The sequence below is a fragment of the Balaenoptera ricei genome, chromosome 6 (genome assembly GCF_028023285.1).
Source record: "Balaenoptera ricei isolate mBalRic1 chromosome 6, mBalRic1.hap2, whole genome shotgun sequence".
Classification (NCBI taxonomy): domain Eukaryota; kingdom Metazoa; phylum Chordata; class Mammalia; order Artiodactyla; family Balaenopteridae; genus Balaenoptera; species Balaenoptera ricei.
The window spans coordinates 11,806,741-11,826,865 of NC_082644.1; the positions used below are offsets into that span (position 1 = coordinate 11,806,741).

General features: G+C 48.3%; 1 protein-coding gene across 2 annotated transcripts in view; it reads right to left on the reverse strand.

Moving 5' to 3' along the window:
• Positions 1-20,125, reverse strand: part of PTK2B (protein tyrosine kinase 2 beta) — a 128,256-nt gene that overhangs the window by 50,842 nt on the left and 57,289 nt on the right. For both annotated transcript variants that reach the window (XM_059926851.1, XM_059926850.1), the window contains exon 2: positions 11,656-11,896. In XM_059926851.1, coding sequence (XP_059782834.1) covers positions 11,656-11,859 — 204 coding nt within the window. In that variant the 5' untranslated portion in view covers positions 11,860-11,896. The remainder of the gene's footprint in view (positions 1-11,655; positions 11,897-20,125) is intronic.

The window sequence follows — 20,125 nt, forward strand, 5'->3', positions numbered from 1 at the left end:
GTAGGAGATTCCTAGTCTCATTTGTGCTCTGTAGGCTCAGCTCATTCACTTGTTCATTCATTCATTATACAGACATCTACTGAGTGCCTACTTTGTGTTAGGCTCTAAGTAGGCACTGGGGAGATAATGATGAGCAAGATATAATCCCTGCTTTCCAGGAGGCCACCTTTGTTTAGAGACTGACAAGAGGCAATTACGATACAACCTGTCAAGTGCTTGGATGAGGGAAACGGGAGCAAAATGTGCCACCTCCAAGCACCTGATGCCCACCTACACACCTTGTCTTCAATTCTGCCCCATCAAGCCTGCTCCTGTCATCCTTTCACAGACCCTCCAAGACTCTGAGTATCTTGTGAGTTCTCAGATCCTCTACCATGACTTCTTGCCCTGGGGCTCCGCCCCACCTGGGGGATGGTTGATAACCCTTCCCCAGGGCATGTGAGCCAGGTAGGCATCCTGCAGGAAGAAGTGGGTACTTCAGGGCAGTGGCCAGTCCCAGCACCCCTGAGCTTCTGATTCAGTGAATTTGGATGCGACTTGCACAACTGATATTTTTCAATGCCCCTGGTGACTTCAGATAGCTTGCCTCATCTGGGAAGACTGTAGCAGTGGTTATATGAAACCCTCTGCCCACACCCCATTCACAGCACCTCTTGGCATTTAATGCCACTGACCCCAGACACCGCCCCCTGTACACACCAGGTCAGCCTGAAGCTCCCTCTCCCTTACTGGAATCTAGAGTTGAGACATGGAATTCTAACCAGTCTCTGTGGTCTTTATAACTGGAATCCATCCATCCATCCATCCATCCATCATTAAATAACTACTCATTAATTAATTCAGCAAACTGGGGAAACAAAACATCTCTCTCTCATGGAGCTTATTTTCTATTGGGGGTTAACAATAAACAAATAAGCATAATAATATCTCAGGTTCTGATAAGTGTTAGGAAGACAAACAAAGCAGGTAAGGGCACAAGAATGACGCCGGGGGAGGGGTTGGGTGGGGGTGCTATTTTACATGGAGTGGCCAGCAAAGTCCTCTCTGATACGGGGGCATTTGAATGGATCCCTGAAGGAAGTCAGGGAGAGAGGGGTGGCCTCGTGGGGGAAGACCCTTCCAGGCAAAGGGACCAGATTGCACAGAGACCCCGAGGTGGGCATCTACGAGGCCCTGTGTGCTTGGCACATCTGGGTGACTGTGAAGAGGCCAGTGGGGAGGGAACGGAGGAAAGTGATGTGGGAAAAGGTCAGAAGGGCCAGGCCAGGGCTCGGCAAACTTTTTCTACAAATGGTCAGGTAGTAAATATTTTAGGCTTTGTGGGCCAGACGGTCTCTGTTGCAACTACTCAACTCTGCCCTTGTAGCTCAAAAGCACCATAAACAATAGTAAACAACTGAGTGGGGTTTTGTCCCAATAAAGCTTTATTTACAAAAATGGGTGGTGGGCCCTATTTGGCCTGCAGGCCTTGCTTGCTGACCCCCGTTGCAGGCCAGGGTAAGGACTTTGGATCTTATTTTGAGCGAGGAAGGTAGTCATCAGAGGTTGAAGTAGAGCAGTGATATGCTCGAAGCTATACCTTAAATATATCCCTCCAACTGACCTGTGTTTTAAAAATTCACCATGGCCGCTACCTGTGGAATGGATCACAGGGGGATAAGGGCAGAGGCAGTTCGGAGGTGAATGCGTCATTCCAGGTAAGAGATGCTGACAGCCTGGACCAGGGAAGAGGCAACGGAAGTGGCCAGAAGGAAATGGTCAGAATCCGGATATGTTTTGCTGGTAGAGCAGACAGGATTTCCTGATGGATGAAGTACAGAGTGTGAGAGGAAGAAAGAATTCAAGGAAGACTCCTAGGGCGAAAGCCTGAGACACAATAACTGAAAGAACTTAGCTGCAGTTAGTGGAGCCGGACAGACTGGAGGAGAAGCAGAGTTTCAGGAGAGGATTCTGAGCTGATTCTTCGCATGGAGGCTGGGTGGCCAGCGGAGATGGCAGGCAGGCAGGTGGACATGTGGCCTGGAGTTATGGGAGGAGGCTGGAGCCAGCGTTTCAGATTTGGGCACCACTGGGTAAAATGAGAATTTCAAGCTATGTGACTGGCTGAGATCACCTGAGGAGTGACAAGGGACCAGCCTGTGGCGACATACAGGCTGTCAGTGTCACGGGAATCAGGCCAGGGAGGGGACAACCCACAGCCGGCCGGCAACTGAGAATCCCAGGAAAGGGCAAGGAAAAGTGACAGGCTTTCATCAGCCTGTGGTCACTTTCCGACACTCAGCCTTACGTCACTGTGGGTGTGCATACGTGTGCAAAATGCTCATACTCCCCTGTGTGCTGTGTACGTGTGTCTGTGTGCCCCTGAATGGGGGTGCCAGCAACTGCCATTGTGATCCCAACTAATGGCTGTCGTGGCTTGAGTGGTGGCCCCCAGAAGATGAGTCCATTCCCTGGAACCTGTGAATTGACCTCATTTGGAAAAAGAGTCTTCGCAGATGTCATTAAGTTCAGGACCTCAAGATGAGATCATTCTGGACTATCTAGGGGGGGCTCTTAAATCCAATGAAAAGTGTCCTTATAAAAGACACACAGAGGAGAGACGCACAGAAGGAAGAGAAAGGAAGAGAAAGGAATGCGAAGATGAAGGCTGAGATTGGAGTGATGCAGCCATAAGCCAAGGAAGCCTGGAGCCACCAAAAGCTGAAGGAAGCAAGGACGGATTCCACCCTAGAGCCTCGGAGGGAGCCCAGTGCTGCGACCCCTTGAAACAGTCCGGCCTTTGGAACTGCGAGAGAACACACTTCTGTTGTTTTAGGCCATGAGGATCATGGTAGTTTGTTACAGCAGCCCTAGGAAACAAATAACAACAGCAATACGAGTTCTGAGTTCTTCACACACCTAAGGGATAATTTTTTTAAAATTATATATACACTAATACGTATACAATGGATAACAAATAAGAGCCTGCTGTATAAAAAAATAAATAAAACAGAACTCAAAAACTCAAAAAAAAAAAATGATTGAAGAGCAAAATAATAAAAGTTAACATAACTTACTGTGAAAGCTTTCATTTGGATGTGCTAAAAGCCTGTACCTAACAAGGACATTCAGCAATGCGACTGCTGTTTAAAAATAGAAACGTAAGCGCAGGCACCTGGCTGTTGATTTGTGGACGGCATGAATCTGGGCGCACAGTGAATAAAGGGGCCCAGAATGCTGCACGTCTGCCTCGAGCTTGCCTCTGCAGGTGTCAGGGCTGGGTGGGCTGGCCTGCCGCGCACATACAGGAACTGGGGACGGGGTGCGGAAAGGAGGGGGTCCTTGTGAATGTGCCTCTTTTTATAGCACTGTGAGTGTCTCTGTGGTGTTGGTCCGTGGTTTCCTGGATGAACCCCTTGTCTCAGGTTTCCCAGGGCTGTTCTCATGCATGGGGGACTGGCCTTGTGTGGCTCCGTTATTCTCTTTAGGGTAACCTTTCTTTTAGCGACAGCAGCTTCCCGGGACAAGGAGTCACAAATTCCCTTCCTCTTGCACCTCAACCTCATGGTCTTGCCCGCGGAGACGTGTGAAGAGGGCAGAGGGGATTGTTCTGGAAACAAAGGACGTGGGCCCACGAACTGTGGCCTGGAGACTCTCCTCTGACCACACGGAGCTGCTGCCCCTGTGTCTGCTCGGGCTGCTACAACAGACTGGGTGGCTTACATGACAACATCTATTCCTCAGTGTTCTAGAGGCTGAGAAGTCCAAGATCAAGGGGCCAGGAGACTGGGTTCATGGTGGGTGCTCTCTTCCTGGTTTGCAGACAGCCGCCCTCTGGCTGTGCCCTCACACGGCAGGGGAGAGAGCTCTGGTCTCTTCACCTTCTTCTCAGGACACTAAGCCATCGTGGGAGCCCAACTGTCATGACCTCAAGCCGACCTCCTAATACCATTGCATTGGGGGTTAGGGCTTCAACATATGGATTTGAGGGGGAGGATCGGGGGGAACACACATTCAATCCATAATACCCTGTGTCTGGTTAAGTGATAGGTTTAAACTTGAAAGTACCTGGGATGAATGTCTGATGAGTCTAGTGCAGGGCCAGTGGGTCGCAGTATCTGAAATCTGCTTCTCTGGGAATATTCTGGAATGTACTGTATGACCGCTGAGTCTACAGGGAGGGCAGTTAGTCCAAGCATGTGTACAGCAGGCTGCCTTTGGGACTGGACTGTGCTCTCCTCACATGCCAGGCGAGCGGCACCTGCTGGCCAACCCGCAGCCTGGAATCCCTGCTGTCGAGGGGAGGGGACACCACTGGACCAGCGGGAAGGGTACAGGATGGCTCCGTCTCTAACCCTCCCAGGGATGTAAATGTGGATGCTAAGTGGGGTGACGCTTCGGGACAAAACAAGGCTGGGTCTTGATCGTGGCTTTTCAGCACGATAGAGGCTGGCCGAGGGAGAGGGCTTTTGAATGTGGGTGCTGTGCTGGCATCCTTGGAAGCACACCATATCACACACAACTGCCTCATTTTCTGCTTAAGGCCCTCCTGTGTGAGACACAGATGGTCCACTGATGGATAGAGATGGGCCCATGCAGGGAGTGGGTCAGCTGGGGTCAGCAGGGGAAGGAAAAACACCACGAGTCAGCAAGTCAGTGTGCCAGGCAGAGAGGAGTGAGAACGGCAATTAGCAGTAGGTGACCATTTATCCTCCGATTCATGATGCTCTTGAGATTGGCAGGGGCACTGTTCATAGTCACCCTTGGACAGTGTGTGTAAACTAGGACTGTCTGATTGGCCGGGACATATGGTCAACCTACCCCGAAGAGAGTAAGAATGGAGATGGGAAAAGGAGCAGGGAGAGGGAGAGAGAGAGAGAGAAATGAAGGAGAGGCTGTAAGAGTCAAAGAGAGACGTTCTGTGTGGGCACGTCTGGGTGGCATTCTGCTGGTTGTTTACAAAGTGTTATCTTAACCCCTTTCCCAGACAAGCAAATTAGCATGTTAGAAAAATACATAATGATAGAAGACTCCACTTGCTCCAGAGCTCCAGAGCTCCCAAACAAACACAATTTCCTATGAATATCAATCAAAAGGGAAATGGAAAATCAAGAAGAACAAAATCCATTTCTCATTCGGCACGTTGCTCCCTTCCCTCCGACACCTGTCTAATTTCTGTTGGGTCCTAAGCACAAGGGCCAGAGCTTATTTACATAGCTTTTAACAACCCAGAGAAAGCATCTGAGGATATTACATTTGTATAGAAAGAAGCTGAGAATAAAAAGGAAAACATGAAATCAGCAAGTATGCATGGAGTAACCATGTTTTGAAAATGTTTTACCACATGGACTGTGCCAGGGCGATTCTGCATTGCTTCTATTTGATCAGACACAGCTGTACGGAGGTGTCAGAATTTTAGGAGTGTTCTTATGGAAGGACAAGTGCTTGGCAAGCTTGAAAGGGCTGGTAGTACTTTGACACATAGAAGATGGTGAAAGAAGATAGAGAGCTGGAAGTAGAAAAATCCATTAGAGGATGCAGCCCAGCTAGGCAAGGAGACTGCAAGAAATGCTCTGTGGAAGCAGCGGGTGGGAGGGGCCGGTCCAGGAGATTCTCAGGCAGGGAAGCTGGTCTGGACCTACACGACTGGACACAGCATCTACAAACAGGCCCAGAATAGCAAAGCAGTTCCTTGACGTCTGGACCAAGCTCTTTTGTCTTCTGTGCTCTCACAGAATCTTTATCTTCTTGTCAGAGCTCTTGCCTCCATTTGTAAAGGTTTATTCATTAGTGGGGATCAACGTCATTCATTAGTGTGAGTCCTTGGCCTCAAAACCCATTGAAAGCAGGGAGTGCCTCTGGGTTTTGGGATTTGATGATACTTCCAGGTCATAACCAGCCTGGTGTCAGGTACTTTTTCCCATGGTATACATGTAACTCCAAGATCCACATCCCAGAATTGTTTGTATTCTGTTTTTACAGCTTTGTTTAAAGCCCAAGCCATCTTAATGACCTTGGACTCAATTTTATATGACACGGAACTAAGTTTCTGAGGAGCCCAAAATGCATCTTGTCAATGAACCATGCAGACATAAGCACAGCTTCTGGGAGGAATCATATTAATGGATTCAATCTGTCCAAACTCTTCAAACAGGTGGGTAAATCTTGCTGCGTTGCTGTCTTGTCTACCCACAGAGTAGTACTACATACACTTAATGTTTTAGATCTAATTGGAGGCAATCCCTTCTTCTGTTGTTCTTTCTCCCTTTCTCTAGCTCTTCTTTCACTTGAGTATGAGCGTGATGATTTCCTTTTTCTTTCTCCAGAGCGTTCTTTCTCCCTTTCAACACATACTTGTGAAATGGATGATGAAATTATTCAGGATTCCTTCATTAATGAACTTACCCATAGCCATGGCTTTAACCACCACCCAGAGGCTGATAAGGTTCAAATGTCTCTCTCCAGCCCAGTTCTTTCCTCCAGAATCACATATCAAAAAGCCTACTTAACATTTTCACATATTTAATGTAACGTGAAAATGTTACAGCATCCCAGCTGCACTTGACAGGTCCAAAACTGAACCTGTGAGTTCCCCACTCCCCAACCAGTTTCTCCTAAGTCTTCTTCATCTTGGGGAGTGGGACTTTCTCCACCTGAACTAGGGCTGCTGTTCTTTCTTCCTTTTTATTTTTTTTTTTTTGGGCCATGCCGTGTGGCTTGCGGTATCTTAGTTCCCCGACCACGGATCAAACCCGGGCCCTCGGCAGTGAAAGCGTGCAGTCCTAACCACTGGACTGCCAGGGAATTCCCAGGGCTGTTGTTCTTGACACCTCCCTCTTCTTTATTCCTGCATCTCTGGTCCATCAGCAAAACCTTTCATTTTCATCTCTTAAATTTTCTGGATTACAATCACTTCTCTCCATAGACCATGGTGGTTAAGAGTGCAGGCTCTGGAGGTGGATTGCCTGGGTTTGAAAACAGTCTCCACCACTTACTAGCAATTTGCTTAACTCTTCTGAACCTTGTTTCCTTATATATAAAATGGAGATAATAATAGTATGTGCTTCATAGGATTCTTCTGAGAAGTCGATGAGATAATGCATATGATGTGCTTTCAAAAGGGTAGCTGCTATTATCACCACCACCACCACCATAAGCAGCACCAATATCAACATCGTCACTATCACCATCATCATCACCATCATCATCACGATCTCCACCATCATCATCATTGCTACCATCACCATCATCACCACCACCAACACCATCAACATTATCATCATCAATCCTTACCATCACCACTACCATCATCATCATCATCACCATCACCATAAACATCACCATCATCATCACTACCATCACTATAAACACCATACCACCACCACCACCATCATCAACAGCATCAACATTATCATCACCATCATCATCATCACCATGAACATCATCATTATCATCATCACTACCATCACCATAACACCATCACCATCACCACCACCATCATCATCACCATCACCACCATCAACATTATCATCACCATCATGATCATCATCATCATCTCTGTGGCTACAATCCTAATCTAAGCTATCAACATCTCTTATCTGGATCACTCCAATAGCCACCTAACATCTCCTCACATCCATTCTTGCCTTTTCCAGTCTATTTTCCACTATGTAACCCAAGTGACCTTTTAAAAATGCAATCTCGTATCACTCACATATTTAAACTATATCAGTGGCTTCCCACGGAAGATGGGGTAAAATCCAAAATCATTAACATGGTCTAACTAGTCAACCTTGGACATCCTTTAGCCTCAAACCTGACATGTGTGTTGGTCACTTCAGGATCTTAGCATATGCTATTTCCTCTGCCAGTAACACTGTTCCTCCTTCCTTCCCTTCATGAGCAAAACCTCTCTGAAATGGTAACATTCACTGTCTCCACTCTCCAACTGACTGCACAATGGCTTCTGCCCCCATCTCTTCACTGAAACTGCCCAGTAAAAGATCATCATAGCACCTGTTGCTGAAGTCAATGAACCAATTTTTAGCCTTATCTGATTTGACCTTTCTGAGTGTCTGACACTGCTAACCACTCTTTCCTCAAAGTTTCCTCTGCTTCTGTCTCCTTCCTGTTCTCTTGGTTCTTTTCACCTTTCTCCGGATGATTCTTCTTTTTCCCTTCATTTGTCCCTCTTTATCAGCCACTTAGAGGTTGGTTTCCCAAGGTTTCCTAATTGGAACTCCTTCTCTTGCTCTGCTCATTCTCCATGGGTGATTCTACCTATTCGCATGGTATCCACTGCAGAATGACTCCCAAATCCTCACCTCTAGGTCCTTTCTCCCTCTTCAGCTCCAGGCCCACGTTCCTCTACGAGTGTGTTTCACAAACACTTCAAACACAGCACATGTAAAGCTGAAATCTCAGAACACCCTTCCTTTCTCTGATGGTATCTCAGTGAATGGCATCAACACCCATTCAGCTGCCCAAGCAAAAGCTTGAGTCATCCTTGTCTCCTTCCTTTCTCTTCCTCCCTACGTCTAGTTAATCATCAAGTTCTGTTGACTCTGCTTATTTAGATGCACTTAGATCTGTTGACTTGTCTTTGTTCCCAATGCCGCTCCCCTAGTTCATCATTTCCCACCCACACTATGGCCACAGCTTCCTAATCCATCTCCCTTTCACCAGCGTTTCCTCTTTCTTACCCTTTCTGTACTTTGGTCAGAGTTTAGGAAAAACGGATCCCTAAATGATTTCCTAGAGAACTGGTTGTCCAACTTTTAAGAGAAGGGTTTCTTAGGCAAATAAGAAATGGCTGACTTAAGAAAACATCACCTCTGTGGCTCTTTCTTGGTGACCCACCATGCATGACAGCATATTTAAGATTCTGAGAAGTCCTGTCACAAAGGAATTGGTTCAGAATTGTTTAACCAAGCATTTCCCAAACTTCTTCGACCATAAAAACCCTTCTCCAGGATGCACGTCCTAACATCTTGCAGGACACTACATACTGTTTCAAAATACAAATCTGATCATCTTACTTTATTTGAAAATATGACAGATAAGTGGATAAACACTAAAAGAAGATGATTTGAACTTTATTCTGTGGGTGATTAGAAACCCTTGGAGATTCTTGAGCAGGGTAATGACCCACACAGTCAATAGCTTCCAATGATTGAGCTCCTGCTATATGCTGGATGCTTCTCATCTATCATCTCTGATCCTTACAACAAGGTTACAGGTGGGCATAATCCCCAAGTGAAGGGACTGAGCCAGGTTAGTTAAGTGTTGTGTCTAAGGCCATAAAACCAATAAGAGTAGAGCAGTATTGGGCTCAAAGTCTAGGTGATTCGAAAGCCATGGCTGTTTGCAATAAGCAGGTGACATGTTGCCTATAGGACACATTGGAAACAGGCAAAATCAGAAGGCTGGGACATAAATGCCTAGAAGGCTATCACTTCTTTCTCTGTTCTTTTTCCACCTCTGTTCTCACACCCCTCCAGGTAATGCCTCAAGAGCTAGCCATTCTTCTTAAGCTTGGGTCTCACTGCCCTTCCTGTAGGCTGTTGTATTTTTTCCCCTTAGACACCTAGCAAGACATCAGACAGCTCCAGGAAAGCTTCTCCCCTGCTTAAAAGCTGTGTGTTTCTAATGCCTGTCCAAATACAAATTCCTTAGCTTGATATTCTAGGCCCTCCCTTATTGGCCATCAAATTTCCTTTCTGATCTTGACTTTAGATACTTTTTTTTTTTTAATTAATTAATTTATTTATTTATTTATTTATTTATGGCTGTGTTGGGTCTTCGTTTCTGTGCGAGGGCTTTCTCCAGTTGCGGCAAGCGGGGGCCACTCTTCATCGCGGTGCGCGGGCCTCTCACTATCGCGGCCTCTCCTGTTGGGGAGCACAGGCTCCAGACGCGCAGGCTCAGTAATTGTGGCTCACGGGCCCAACTGCTCTGCGGCATGTGGGATCTTCCCAGACCAGGGCTCGAACCCGTGTCCCCTGCACTGGCAGGCAGATTCTCAACCACTGCGCCACCAGGGAAGCCCCGATACTTTTCTAAATATAACCCACACTCCAGCCTCCCTGGAGGCTTCCATGAGCAGCCTCTCTGCCTTTGTTCTTGCTGCCCCTCCTTTTGGAAAGCCCCCTGCTCTCCTCAGCACTGCCTCTTCAAATCTACCAATCCTTTAGGGTCCCTTTTCACCATAATGCCACAGAACATGTCCTAATCTGGTCTAAGCAGATGCTCTTTGGGTTTCAGCACAAAAAGGCAGGGAGGTGCTCCGAACATGGGAATCAGGCTGCCTTCTGAAAATTCAACTCGTAAACCCCACAGTGGATGGCATCAGCTATCTGCGAAGATGATACACCCAAAGGAAGACTCAAGAAGTAGATAGTTAAGGAGACATGAAAACGTCCTCCTGGAGGAAGGTGCCCAGGGCTTGCTCTCGGGACACAAGTGTACCTACGGATCTGGAACCATAAGATGCAAACAAGGCCCTAATCAAATCAGTTATAGGAAACAGAGGGAAGAACCAAACCATAATCAGTTGTGACAACTGGCTAAGACAGTGACCTAATCAATTACATTCTGCTCGGGTGTACTGAAGTACAGCGTGTGCTGTTACAGACAGAAGGCAGCCAGAGGGACAGACGTGGAGAGGTTGCTGCCAGCACCGACCAGGAAAGACGCTGACTGAGTTTGGGGGATGCTGACTTCCAGGGCAGGGAAGGATTAGTGATGAGAGGATTGGAGATGGTTCATCCAGCTTTCTCAGACCTGGGTGGTTTTCCCAAGGTTCCCCTGCTTCCTTTGTTCAAATTACAGACCCACTAAGCAACCTCTGGAGAATCGATTTGGCTTTCTTTTGCATCATCAGAAAGGAATATTCTGAGCAGTGGAAAGGGATATCCTCATTGTATCCACCTCATGGCGTTGTGGGGAGGATTCAATGAGATAATGTAAAGGGATTGATTCAGGCATGTATATAGTAATTATTCAATAAATGTAGGCATTTAAAATCAATCAGTGTATTGTGAATCTGCTTCTGACGACAAGTTCTTACACGTTTGGCTAAAGAGAACTGGCTTCCTGGTGTCTAGGTGCCCTGATGACTGTGGGTACCTGGATTTGCAAAACAGATTCCGAGGCCCTGGGTGAAAGTGAGCCAGCTGAAGTACTGCCTCAGAAAGGGCCTGGCAACCATGCCCCTGGTCGAGGGCATCTCTAGTTCATTAGCATCCTCTAAACATCTCACAGCTCCCTTCTGTAAGCACCCAGCACATGCCCTAAACCACTTTTGTTCTATTTTCAATGCAATCGCTTGTGTATTCCAATTCCATGAGAGTGTAAACCCCCTGAAGGGGGGGGGGGGCACTTACATCCCTTGCAGAGCCTCAAATGTCATAAATATTGAATGAGTTGAAATGAGATAAATCAAAGCTTGAGCAAATGATCCGGGGTTCAAACAAAGGCTACACAATCTGTGCCTCAGGCTGCAGAGCCCTGGAGAGGAGGCCTGGAGCCACAGGCTGAGAACATCCCTCCAGGGCCCCCAGCCCAGGTGGCGGATACAGGAGAGCCTGCTAGGCTGAAGGAGGGATGCTCAGCTGCCCAGGAAGGTGAGGGAGAGACAGACAAACGGACGGAGCAGGCAGCACCCACCACACTCACCCGGATCTCGGTCTGCACGGTGCATTTAACTAGTTTGAAGTTCTTCCCGGGGTTGAAGCTGTTGCTATAGAAGCAGACCTTGAGGATCCTCACGTCTTCCTTTTCCACGTCTACTGGCACTGCCACCATGGGCTCTGGGGGACCTTCAGGCCGACGTAACGTGCCCACCTTCACTCGGCTCAGGGCCTCAGAAACCCCGGACATCCTCTCAGACGGCAGCTAGGACCGGCACATCGCAGTCCTGCGGAGACAGCAGAGGGACAGCCCTGAAATGAGTGGTGTGGGCCCACACGCGTCATCCCCCAGGGACAGCACCCAACAAGCTCTGAGACCTCTGCAAAGAACACATCCTCCCACTCCCGAAAACCCCCCTTAAAGGCATCCGGCTTCACGGATGGGGAAGCGGAAGCACAGGGGAGCAGTTTGCGTAAACGTCCAGGTATCGACCTGGACCCGGAGCTCGCAGGCTGTGAGCTCTCTGCTAGAAGCCCCCTCTCGCCATCGCTTTTCTCCTCCCACGCTGGCTCCCAGGCAAGGGGCCCACACTCTGCAAACGCAGCTCTGAGAGGAGGCAGCCCCAGCCTGGTTCCAAGGCACAGCTGAGCAGAAAAAGCGAAGAGCGAGACAGTAGAAAATAGCAGGAGAAAAACAGGGACAAGGGGAGAGAAGCCGAGAAGGAATTGAAGTGGAGAACAGGTGGCCTGCAGGGCACTGGAATGGGAAAGACAGGCAAGGGCCCAGGCTGGGGGGCCAGCCTAGCAGCTGAGGGCTTCGCCCACCCCCACCTGCAGCCGCCAACCTGGGCTTTCAGGGCTCGAAGCCTCAGTCCCACAGGAAGTCATCTCCCAGAGCATCATGCACCGCATGCAGAGGGACAGCACCCCGGCAGCCCAATGTGCGAGGTCTTTCTGCTGGGGGGAGAGGGGGTGGGGCTGGGCCTCCATACCCAGCCCAGTTCTGATGACAGTTTGGTTGATATCTACATAGACTGTAAGAGCCCTAGGAGTCTTTAGATCACCCCAAATCTCAGCCAGATTGGTCCTGGCCTCTTGATCCAACAACAAACAGCTCTGTAGGGTTTATTCCCACTGGTCTAAAGCAGAAATACCCAAAGGAAGCAATAGAAGTTCTATCTCCAGACTGGAGGTGTCGATCTTGGCTCCACATTAGGAGCCCCTGGGAAGCTGTCAAGAAAGTCTAACTGCAGACCCTGTGCCCAGAGATTGTCACTGAGGTGGTCCATGGGAGGCCTGGCATTGGTATTTTTAAATTTCTAAGGATGTTTCTAACATTCAGGCTGGGTTGGGAACCTCTTCTAGACTAAGCTTAGCTCTCATTTGGAACCCATTCTTACAGAAGCATCTCTCCCTTCTAACAGGAGACTGTGATTTTAGGGGAACATTCCTCAGACTAGGAGTTGGGGGCTGAAGGACGGAGTTGGCAAAGTTAAAACACAAATGTGACAAACGAACTTATTTACAAAACAGAAGTAGAGTCACAGATATAGAAAACAAACTTACAGTTACCAAGAGGGAAGAGGGGGGGAGGGATAAATTGGGAGATTGGGATTGACACATACACACTACTATATATAAAACAGATAACTATTAAGGACCTACCGTATAGCACAGGGAACTCTACTCAATACTCTGTAATGACCTATATGGGAAAAGAATCTAAAAAAGACTGGATATATATGTATATATATAACATACATTTTGCTGTACAGCAGAAACTAACACAACATTGTAAATCAACTAGACTCCAATAAAAATTAATTAAAAAAGTACAAATGTGGAGTCAAATATTTTAGATGTGGAAGCAAAGTCTATGTTCATTCAATCACACTGCTGGGCACTAGAAGAGAAACGTAGACAGTCACTAGCTGCAAGGAGTCATTCCTTTAAAAAGCCAGCGTGTATTATGAAGACATGAAAGAGATGCTATGAGGACAAGGAAAGAAGCAGGACGTGTCCCTTCCACCGGGGCAGGCAGACAAGGAGCAGAGCGCCAGCCTGAGCTCACCTGGGCAGGCAGAATTTGGGACAAGACAGATGGAGAAAAGATTATCCAGTCTGCTTTATTTTAGAGACCAGTATGTGTATTCTAGAAGCATCCATGCCTTCTTTCAATGTCTACTGGACCTGTCCCATGTGCCAATCCTCTGCTACGTACTGGGTGTGTGTCTCGGTTTCCCCAGACCTTCAATAAGGAAACCGAGGAAGTAGCTTGAGAGGCAACCCCAGGAAACCTACTAGGGAGTGGGACGTGCGGGACAGAGAAAGGAAGGCGGCCTGTTATCAATGGAGCGATCGCTTGGACAACTGCAGAGGAACCCTGCTGGGAGCCCTGGGAGCGAGGACAGAACCCAGCTGCAGAGCCACTCCAGCCAGGGAGGGAGGGAGCCACGCCACTGCTTAACCGTCATTGTCCCAGCGTTTCCAGCCAGTTCTGCACAAGCACAGAGTGGACTCAGAGCCAGAGGAAGTCCCCAGGCAAAAGGACGCAGATGCTGGCAGGGAAAAGTAAGCCGAATACCGAAATGGCGAGGCCCAAGGGGACATCAGAAGGGACCATGACAAACCTGCTATAGGATGTGAAGATGAGGGAAGGATGTCTTGCCCCTGAAGAGCATACACTCTAGTCATAGAGACAAACCGCATATATATATGTAACCATCAATAACACACACATATCTGGTCCTAGTCCTAGATTCAGGATCTCCTGTGTCTACTGAGCCAGGGGCCCCATGACCCCAGGGCATCTGTTTGTATAAACTAATTTCCAGGCAGGGGTCTCATGACACAGTTTTGTGGAACAGGCATCTGGGTAGGAAGGAAATGGAGCAGTATATGGTGTCTGTCCCCAGGGACTAGATCATGTCAATGGAAGCCAAAAGGCCTACACCCCAAAGACCATTTGGAAAATAGGGGTGCAAGCAGTGTCATCATGTTGACCAGTGGGAACGAGGACTCACAGCTGGAAGGAGGTCGTTATACCCACAACTGCAGGTCACACCACGTGGCTTCTGGACATCCACAGTGAAGGGGATGGGGTGCCATTCAGAAGATACCCCCCAGCCCAGGCAGCATTCCCACCCAAAGGGTACTGGTGCTGGTGAGCACACAGAGACACCCTGGGGACTCCCCGAAACACTAGGGGAGAGTTTAAAAGAGAACAGTTAAGTAGGAATAATATGTCAGTAAAATTCAAGAGATCTGGCTGTTACGATCTTGGAAGCTCCACTTTCACATGTGATGTGTGTCATTGGCTGAAGAGAAGAGTGAAGGAGAGAAGCCCTCTCTGAAAGGCAGAGCCCAGTATCAGAGGTAGAGCAAGTCAGAAAGCTTCGCCAGGAGAGAGGTCAGGGCAGAGTCTGCAGTGGGGAGGGGTTAGACCCCCACGGTGCTTTTAACCTTGCAGTTGCAGCCAGTGGTGCAATGAGATGCGGTACTTTTAAACTTGAGGAGCCAAGAGGATGTAAACATGTAACGAGGATGTGGAGCAACAGGAATGCTCATTTATCGCTGGTGCAAACTTCGGAAGACAGTTGTATGGTTTCTTACAAAACTGAACAGACTCTTATACGATTTATCAGTCATGCTCCTTGGTATTTACCCAAAGGAGCTGAAAACTTATGTCCACACAAAAACCTGCACATGGATGTTTATAGCAACTTTATTCATAATTACCAAAAGTTAGAAGCAATCAAGATGTCCTTCAGTAGGTGAACAGATAAATAAGCTGTGGTACATCCAGACAATGGAATATTTTTTTGTTTGTTTAATAAACTTTTTATTTTAAACTAGTTTTAGATTTACAGGAAAGTTGCAAAGATAATACAGAGAGTGCTCATATACCCCTCACTCAGTTTCCCCTATTCTTAACATCTTACCTTACTATGGTACACCCAGACGATGGAATATGATTCGATGCCCAAAAGATATGCTCTATCGAGCCATGAAAAGGCATGGAGGAACCTTAAATGCATATTACTAACTGAACGAAGCCAATCTGAAAAGGCTACAGACTGTATGGTTTCAACTATATGACATTCTGGAAAAGGCAAAACTACGGCGACAGTAAAAAGATCAGTGGTTGCCAGGAGTTGGGGGAAAGGAGAGATGAGTCGGAGGAGCATGGAGGATTTTGAGGGCAGTGAAAATACTCTCCATGATATTATAGCGATGGATACATGTCATCATACATTTGTCGGAACTCATGGAATGCACAACCCCGACACTGAACCCTGATGTAAACTATGGACTTTGGGTGATAGTAATGCATCACTGTAGGTTCATAAATTGTAAAAAATGTACCACTCTGGTGGGGAATGTTGTGCTTGTTTGAGTGCAAGTGGTAGGTGGCAGATCTCTGGACCTTCCGCTCAATTTTCCTGTGAACCTAAAACTGCTCTGAAAAATAAAGTGTATTAAGGGGGAAAAAAATGTGATGATGAGAAACCACAGCCCGATAGTTGACTCCCCTTTCCCAGCCTGACTGGGCGGTGCCTGGCCCACGCAGGAGCCAGCCCGCACCAGACCCTGATCAGAGAGAAGTATTCATGTTCTACATCCAACCTAGACTGATACGTTGGCCATCACCAACACACTCGGATGACACTGGTTTCTTATCATCATCAGTTTTTTCCTGGCCTTTCGTTCAGGAGCCATCATTCATAGTAGTCAACCTGGCTCCCATTGAAATATTTTAGCAAAGTCATTTCAGTCACCCGGGATCTACCTTTGCCTTCAGACCGATGCTGGTCCCTCAGGTCTGCCTTCAGTCCTTTGTAGTGGTAACCTTGGGCTATCCATTCCAAAAACAATTACAATGACCTCAGCCCAGAAAGGTGGTGCCCACATCTCTGCTGACACGTGGCAACTCCCTCAAGGGCATCCAAAACTCCCAACTGTCAGTACAGATCTGCAGTAAACTGCCAAGGGGTCCCCCAAAACTCTCTGAAGCAGAGTAACTGAAAGGTGTTATATACGGAAAGCCTCAGTCACCTGCCTTGGGGGTCTTGGAGAACACAGCCCTCAACGTCACGCACGGTCTTCTCTCCAGGCCCACAACGGCTGATTTCAAGCTACCAACATACGGCACTGGGCGTAGTTAGGAAGACATGAGAACGACCTGCTGACTCTAGCTTCTGTTTCTGGACCACAGAACTTGCCTGTTCCTCCAGACTTTGCCTGATTACTTGAATTTCTCATCAGTAGCTTGTCTCTGGATTTTGTTGATCACAAAGTCCTCTGACTCTAAGTGTGTGAGCCAAAACCCCTGCTCCTTCCTGCCGGCCGGACCTGGACCCCAGCCTGGCGATCCTTCCTCCCTACATGCTGGCCTGCCCTAGACCCTATGAGCACTGTCACGAGGAGAGACCGTCCGTCCCACTGCACTGGAGAAAACCCTGGCTCACAGCCACCGTGGGCTCCGGCTGTCTCCCAACCCCCAGATCTGCCCAAGGCAAAGCCAAAGAATAACAAACACAAGGAAATGGGCTCAAATTAAAACAGGAAAAGTTTTGATTGGCTATAAGAACGTCTTGGCCAAGACCTGCCAAGGGCACTGAGGGAAGCTGTACAACCTCTGAGTCCCTGAAGTCTTCAGGAAGAAAATAAATGACACTCTTCCTGCACGGCAAGACATTCACCTGCCTGAAGGGGGAGGGGAGACTGAAGCAGCACTGAAGTCCCTTCAGATACTCTGGGTTGTCACCGTCCCCAGGGCTGTGCTCCTGCTGTGGGGAAAATGTCAGGGTTACAGGGGTCAACATCACAGAAAAATACACTCTTGATCTTGAAGACACTGCAAGGTAATGTTACGTCTTATTGAACACCTACTGTGTGCTAGGGAGTTTATGTAAGTAACCTCTAATTCTCTGGGAGGATTCTGCAGGATAGGTAACGTTAGAGAGGTCTAGCGAGGTGACTGTCCAGAGCATACAACTGGTAAGCGGTAGAGAATTAAGGCCACCATGTTGCCAATGGCGAGAGGGCTGCTGGTGTCACGTCCTGCCACCATGCTTAGGACTTAGTGTCCGGCTCTGCCACCAACTGGCTCTGATGCCTTGAGACGTCACGCTGGGATGGGACAGAGTTCCCAAACAGCAGTTGGCAGCTGGATGATGGCCTTTGGTGATGTTTTGCCGTGTCCATGGCAAAATGAGAAAAATAAGAACACTGTAAAGAATCCATCATAAAGCTGAATGTATTCCATTTGAGAGGCAGTCTTTTATTCTAACTTTGTCTTTCCACCTTTTTTTTTTTTTTTTTGGTTTTTCAATGTTAATTCATTTATGAGATGACAACGATAGCCTTTACCAATTGGCCTCGAAGCTTGGCCTCTTCGGGAACCAGACTTGAGAGTGACGCTGGGAGTTCCAAGGGTAAAAGGCAATGTCTTGAGGATTGAAAGTTCTGCCCATGATTTCAGGGAGCACAGAAAGGGCACCATTCGTCAGGAAGGTGGCACGATGTCAGGGAGAAGGCGCACACATCTGACTCATTTGAACCTGGGTTTAAAACTCATGTCCTCGGGGCTGCCATGCTGCAGAAGTCTAGGCCGTTAATTCACGAAGGATTTCAGAGCTAGGCAACGTGGTGGCCTTAAGTGTCTGCCACTTACCAGTTGTGTGATCTGGACAAGGTCACCTCTCTAGACCTCAGTTTCCTCTCTTGGAATAGGAGGCTAACATTCCCTATCCTGCAGAACTTTCTGGAAAATCAGAGATTACTTCTGTAAACTCCCTGGCACATGTATTTTTAAAACGCCTGTGACTTGGCAGAAGAAAGAACCAGAAACCCAATACCAGCGCCCACTTAAAAATATTAAACTGGCCCAGTAAGTCGAGGCTCAGGGGGTGGAGGCAGCCCCTCCTGTCTCCAGGGCTCTGAGGCTGCCTTTCCTCCAAGACCCACCTTCTCCACCTGCCGGGGCACCTGAAAAGAACACCTCTACCTCCTACTCTCTGCTCACATGGAGGGCCGTCGTCTGTCCTGAGAACCCACAGAAGCGTGGACCGAGGCCACACAGGACACAGTCGAAACACCAGCCCTTTGGATCTAGCAGAAGCCAGAATGTCATGAGACACACATTTTATTTCCACTCTGTCTCTGAGTCACTTCCTCTTGCCGTTTCCCCATCAACAAAATGGGGAACACATGCCTTTCCTCTGCAAAGGCCTGCTGAGAACAGCCACTTCACCACCTGGCAATGACCTTGCCGTTGGGGAGCCAGGCCTGTGTGTCTGGGAAGCTGGGCCCTCCTGGCTCCACGCAGCGCTCCCTCCCCAGCCCCAAGCCCTTTCAAACCCCAGGTCCCATGAGGGCCGGGCACTCTGCCCGCCCCAGGGCCACCCAATCCATCACTTGGTTAATCCTCTCCCCTCCTCTCCGAGCGTCCCTCCCCATTACCTTGCAAAGGAAGGAGCCAGGAAGGTTGTGATTAGCACCAGCTATAATTCAATGTAATTCAAAAAACCTTTATTGAGAGTCTCCCACATTTTCAGCTCGCCACCCCCGCGCACACGACCCACTCAAGACCATTCTGTTGCCAGCACTTTGCGACCCAGAGGTCACCTGACTCGTAGCTGGCTCTCAGGGCACTGGGAGGGGGGCGACAGAGACGCAGTACCTGTCCTTCCTTGTTAACAGAACCTCTGTTCTCTCACTGGTTCAAGGACTTTGATCCCTGCAGCAGGGCAGAGTTTTCTTACCTCCTGTGTGACTTCTGGGCGCCGCTAGCTCCCCAACCCTTCAAGAAATCCCATTCACCTTGCTCCTAGCCGGCCAGCTCATGAGTGATTCGGACTGGACCGTTTTTCTCCCCCCCCCCACCACCCCCCGCCGCCTTTCTTCTTTTTCCTCTTCGCCCCTTTCCCTCCTCCCCCACCCCTCCACTTCTCTCTCTCTCTCTCTGCCTTGCTTTCAGGAGACACACCAGACTCCGGAGGTATGAAGATAAACAAAAGTGGGAAGAGGGTCCCCGTCCAGCAGAGACTCACAATACCGTAAAAGGGACAAAGATTAGAGCAAAGCAGCCACCATATGATATGGGATCTAATAGGGGTCTCTGCTGGGTATTAGATGATCACAGGAGAGGACTTGTCTCTGGGGCCCCTGGATCTCAGGAAAAGGTGACACAGCAAGCTCAGGAAATCACATGCTATGATATAGGGCTGGTCAGGAGGGTGTTGAAGGGTTGCTGGGAAATGAGAGGAGATGGTGACAATATAAGACCCCATGGAGAAGCAGATTTTCACTTAAAAAATATAATTTTGGCCATAGGATGAAGCCAGGCATGAGCTAGGAGGCAGAAGAGTGGCTCACATAAGGCCTTGGCATGAATTTCACCAGTAATCCAGGGCAAAGATGGCCAGATCTGCAGCATTTGCCAATTTCTCTTGTGTAGATACTTCCGTCATTGCTGATTTCAAGCTACCAACATGATCTCACTGACGGCAGAC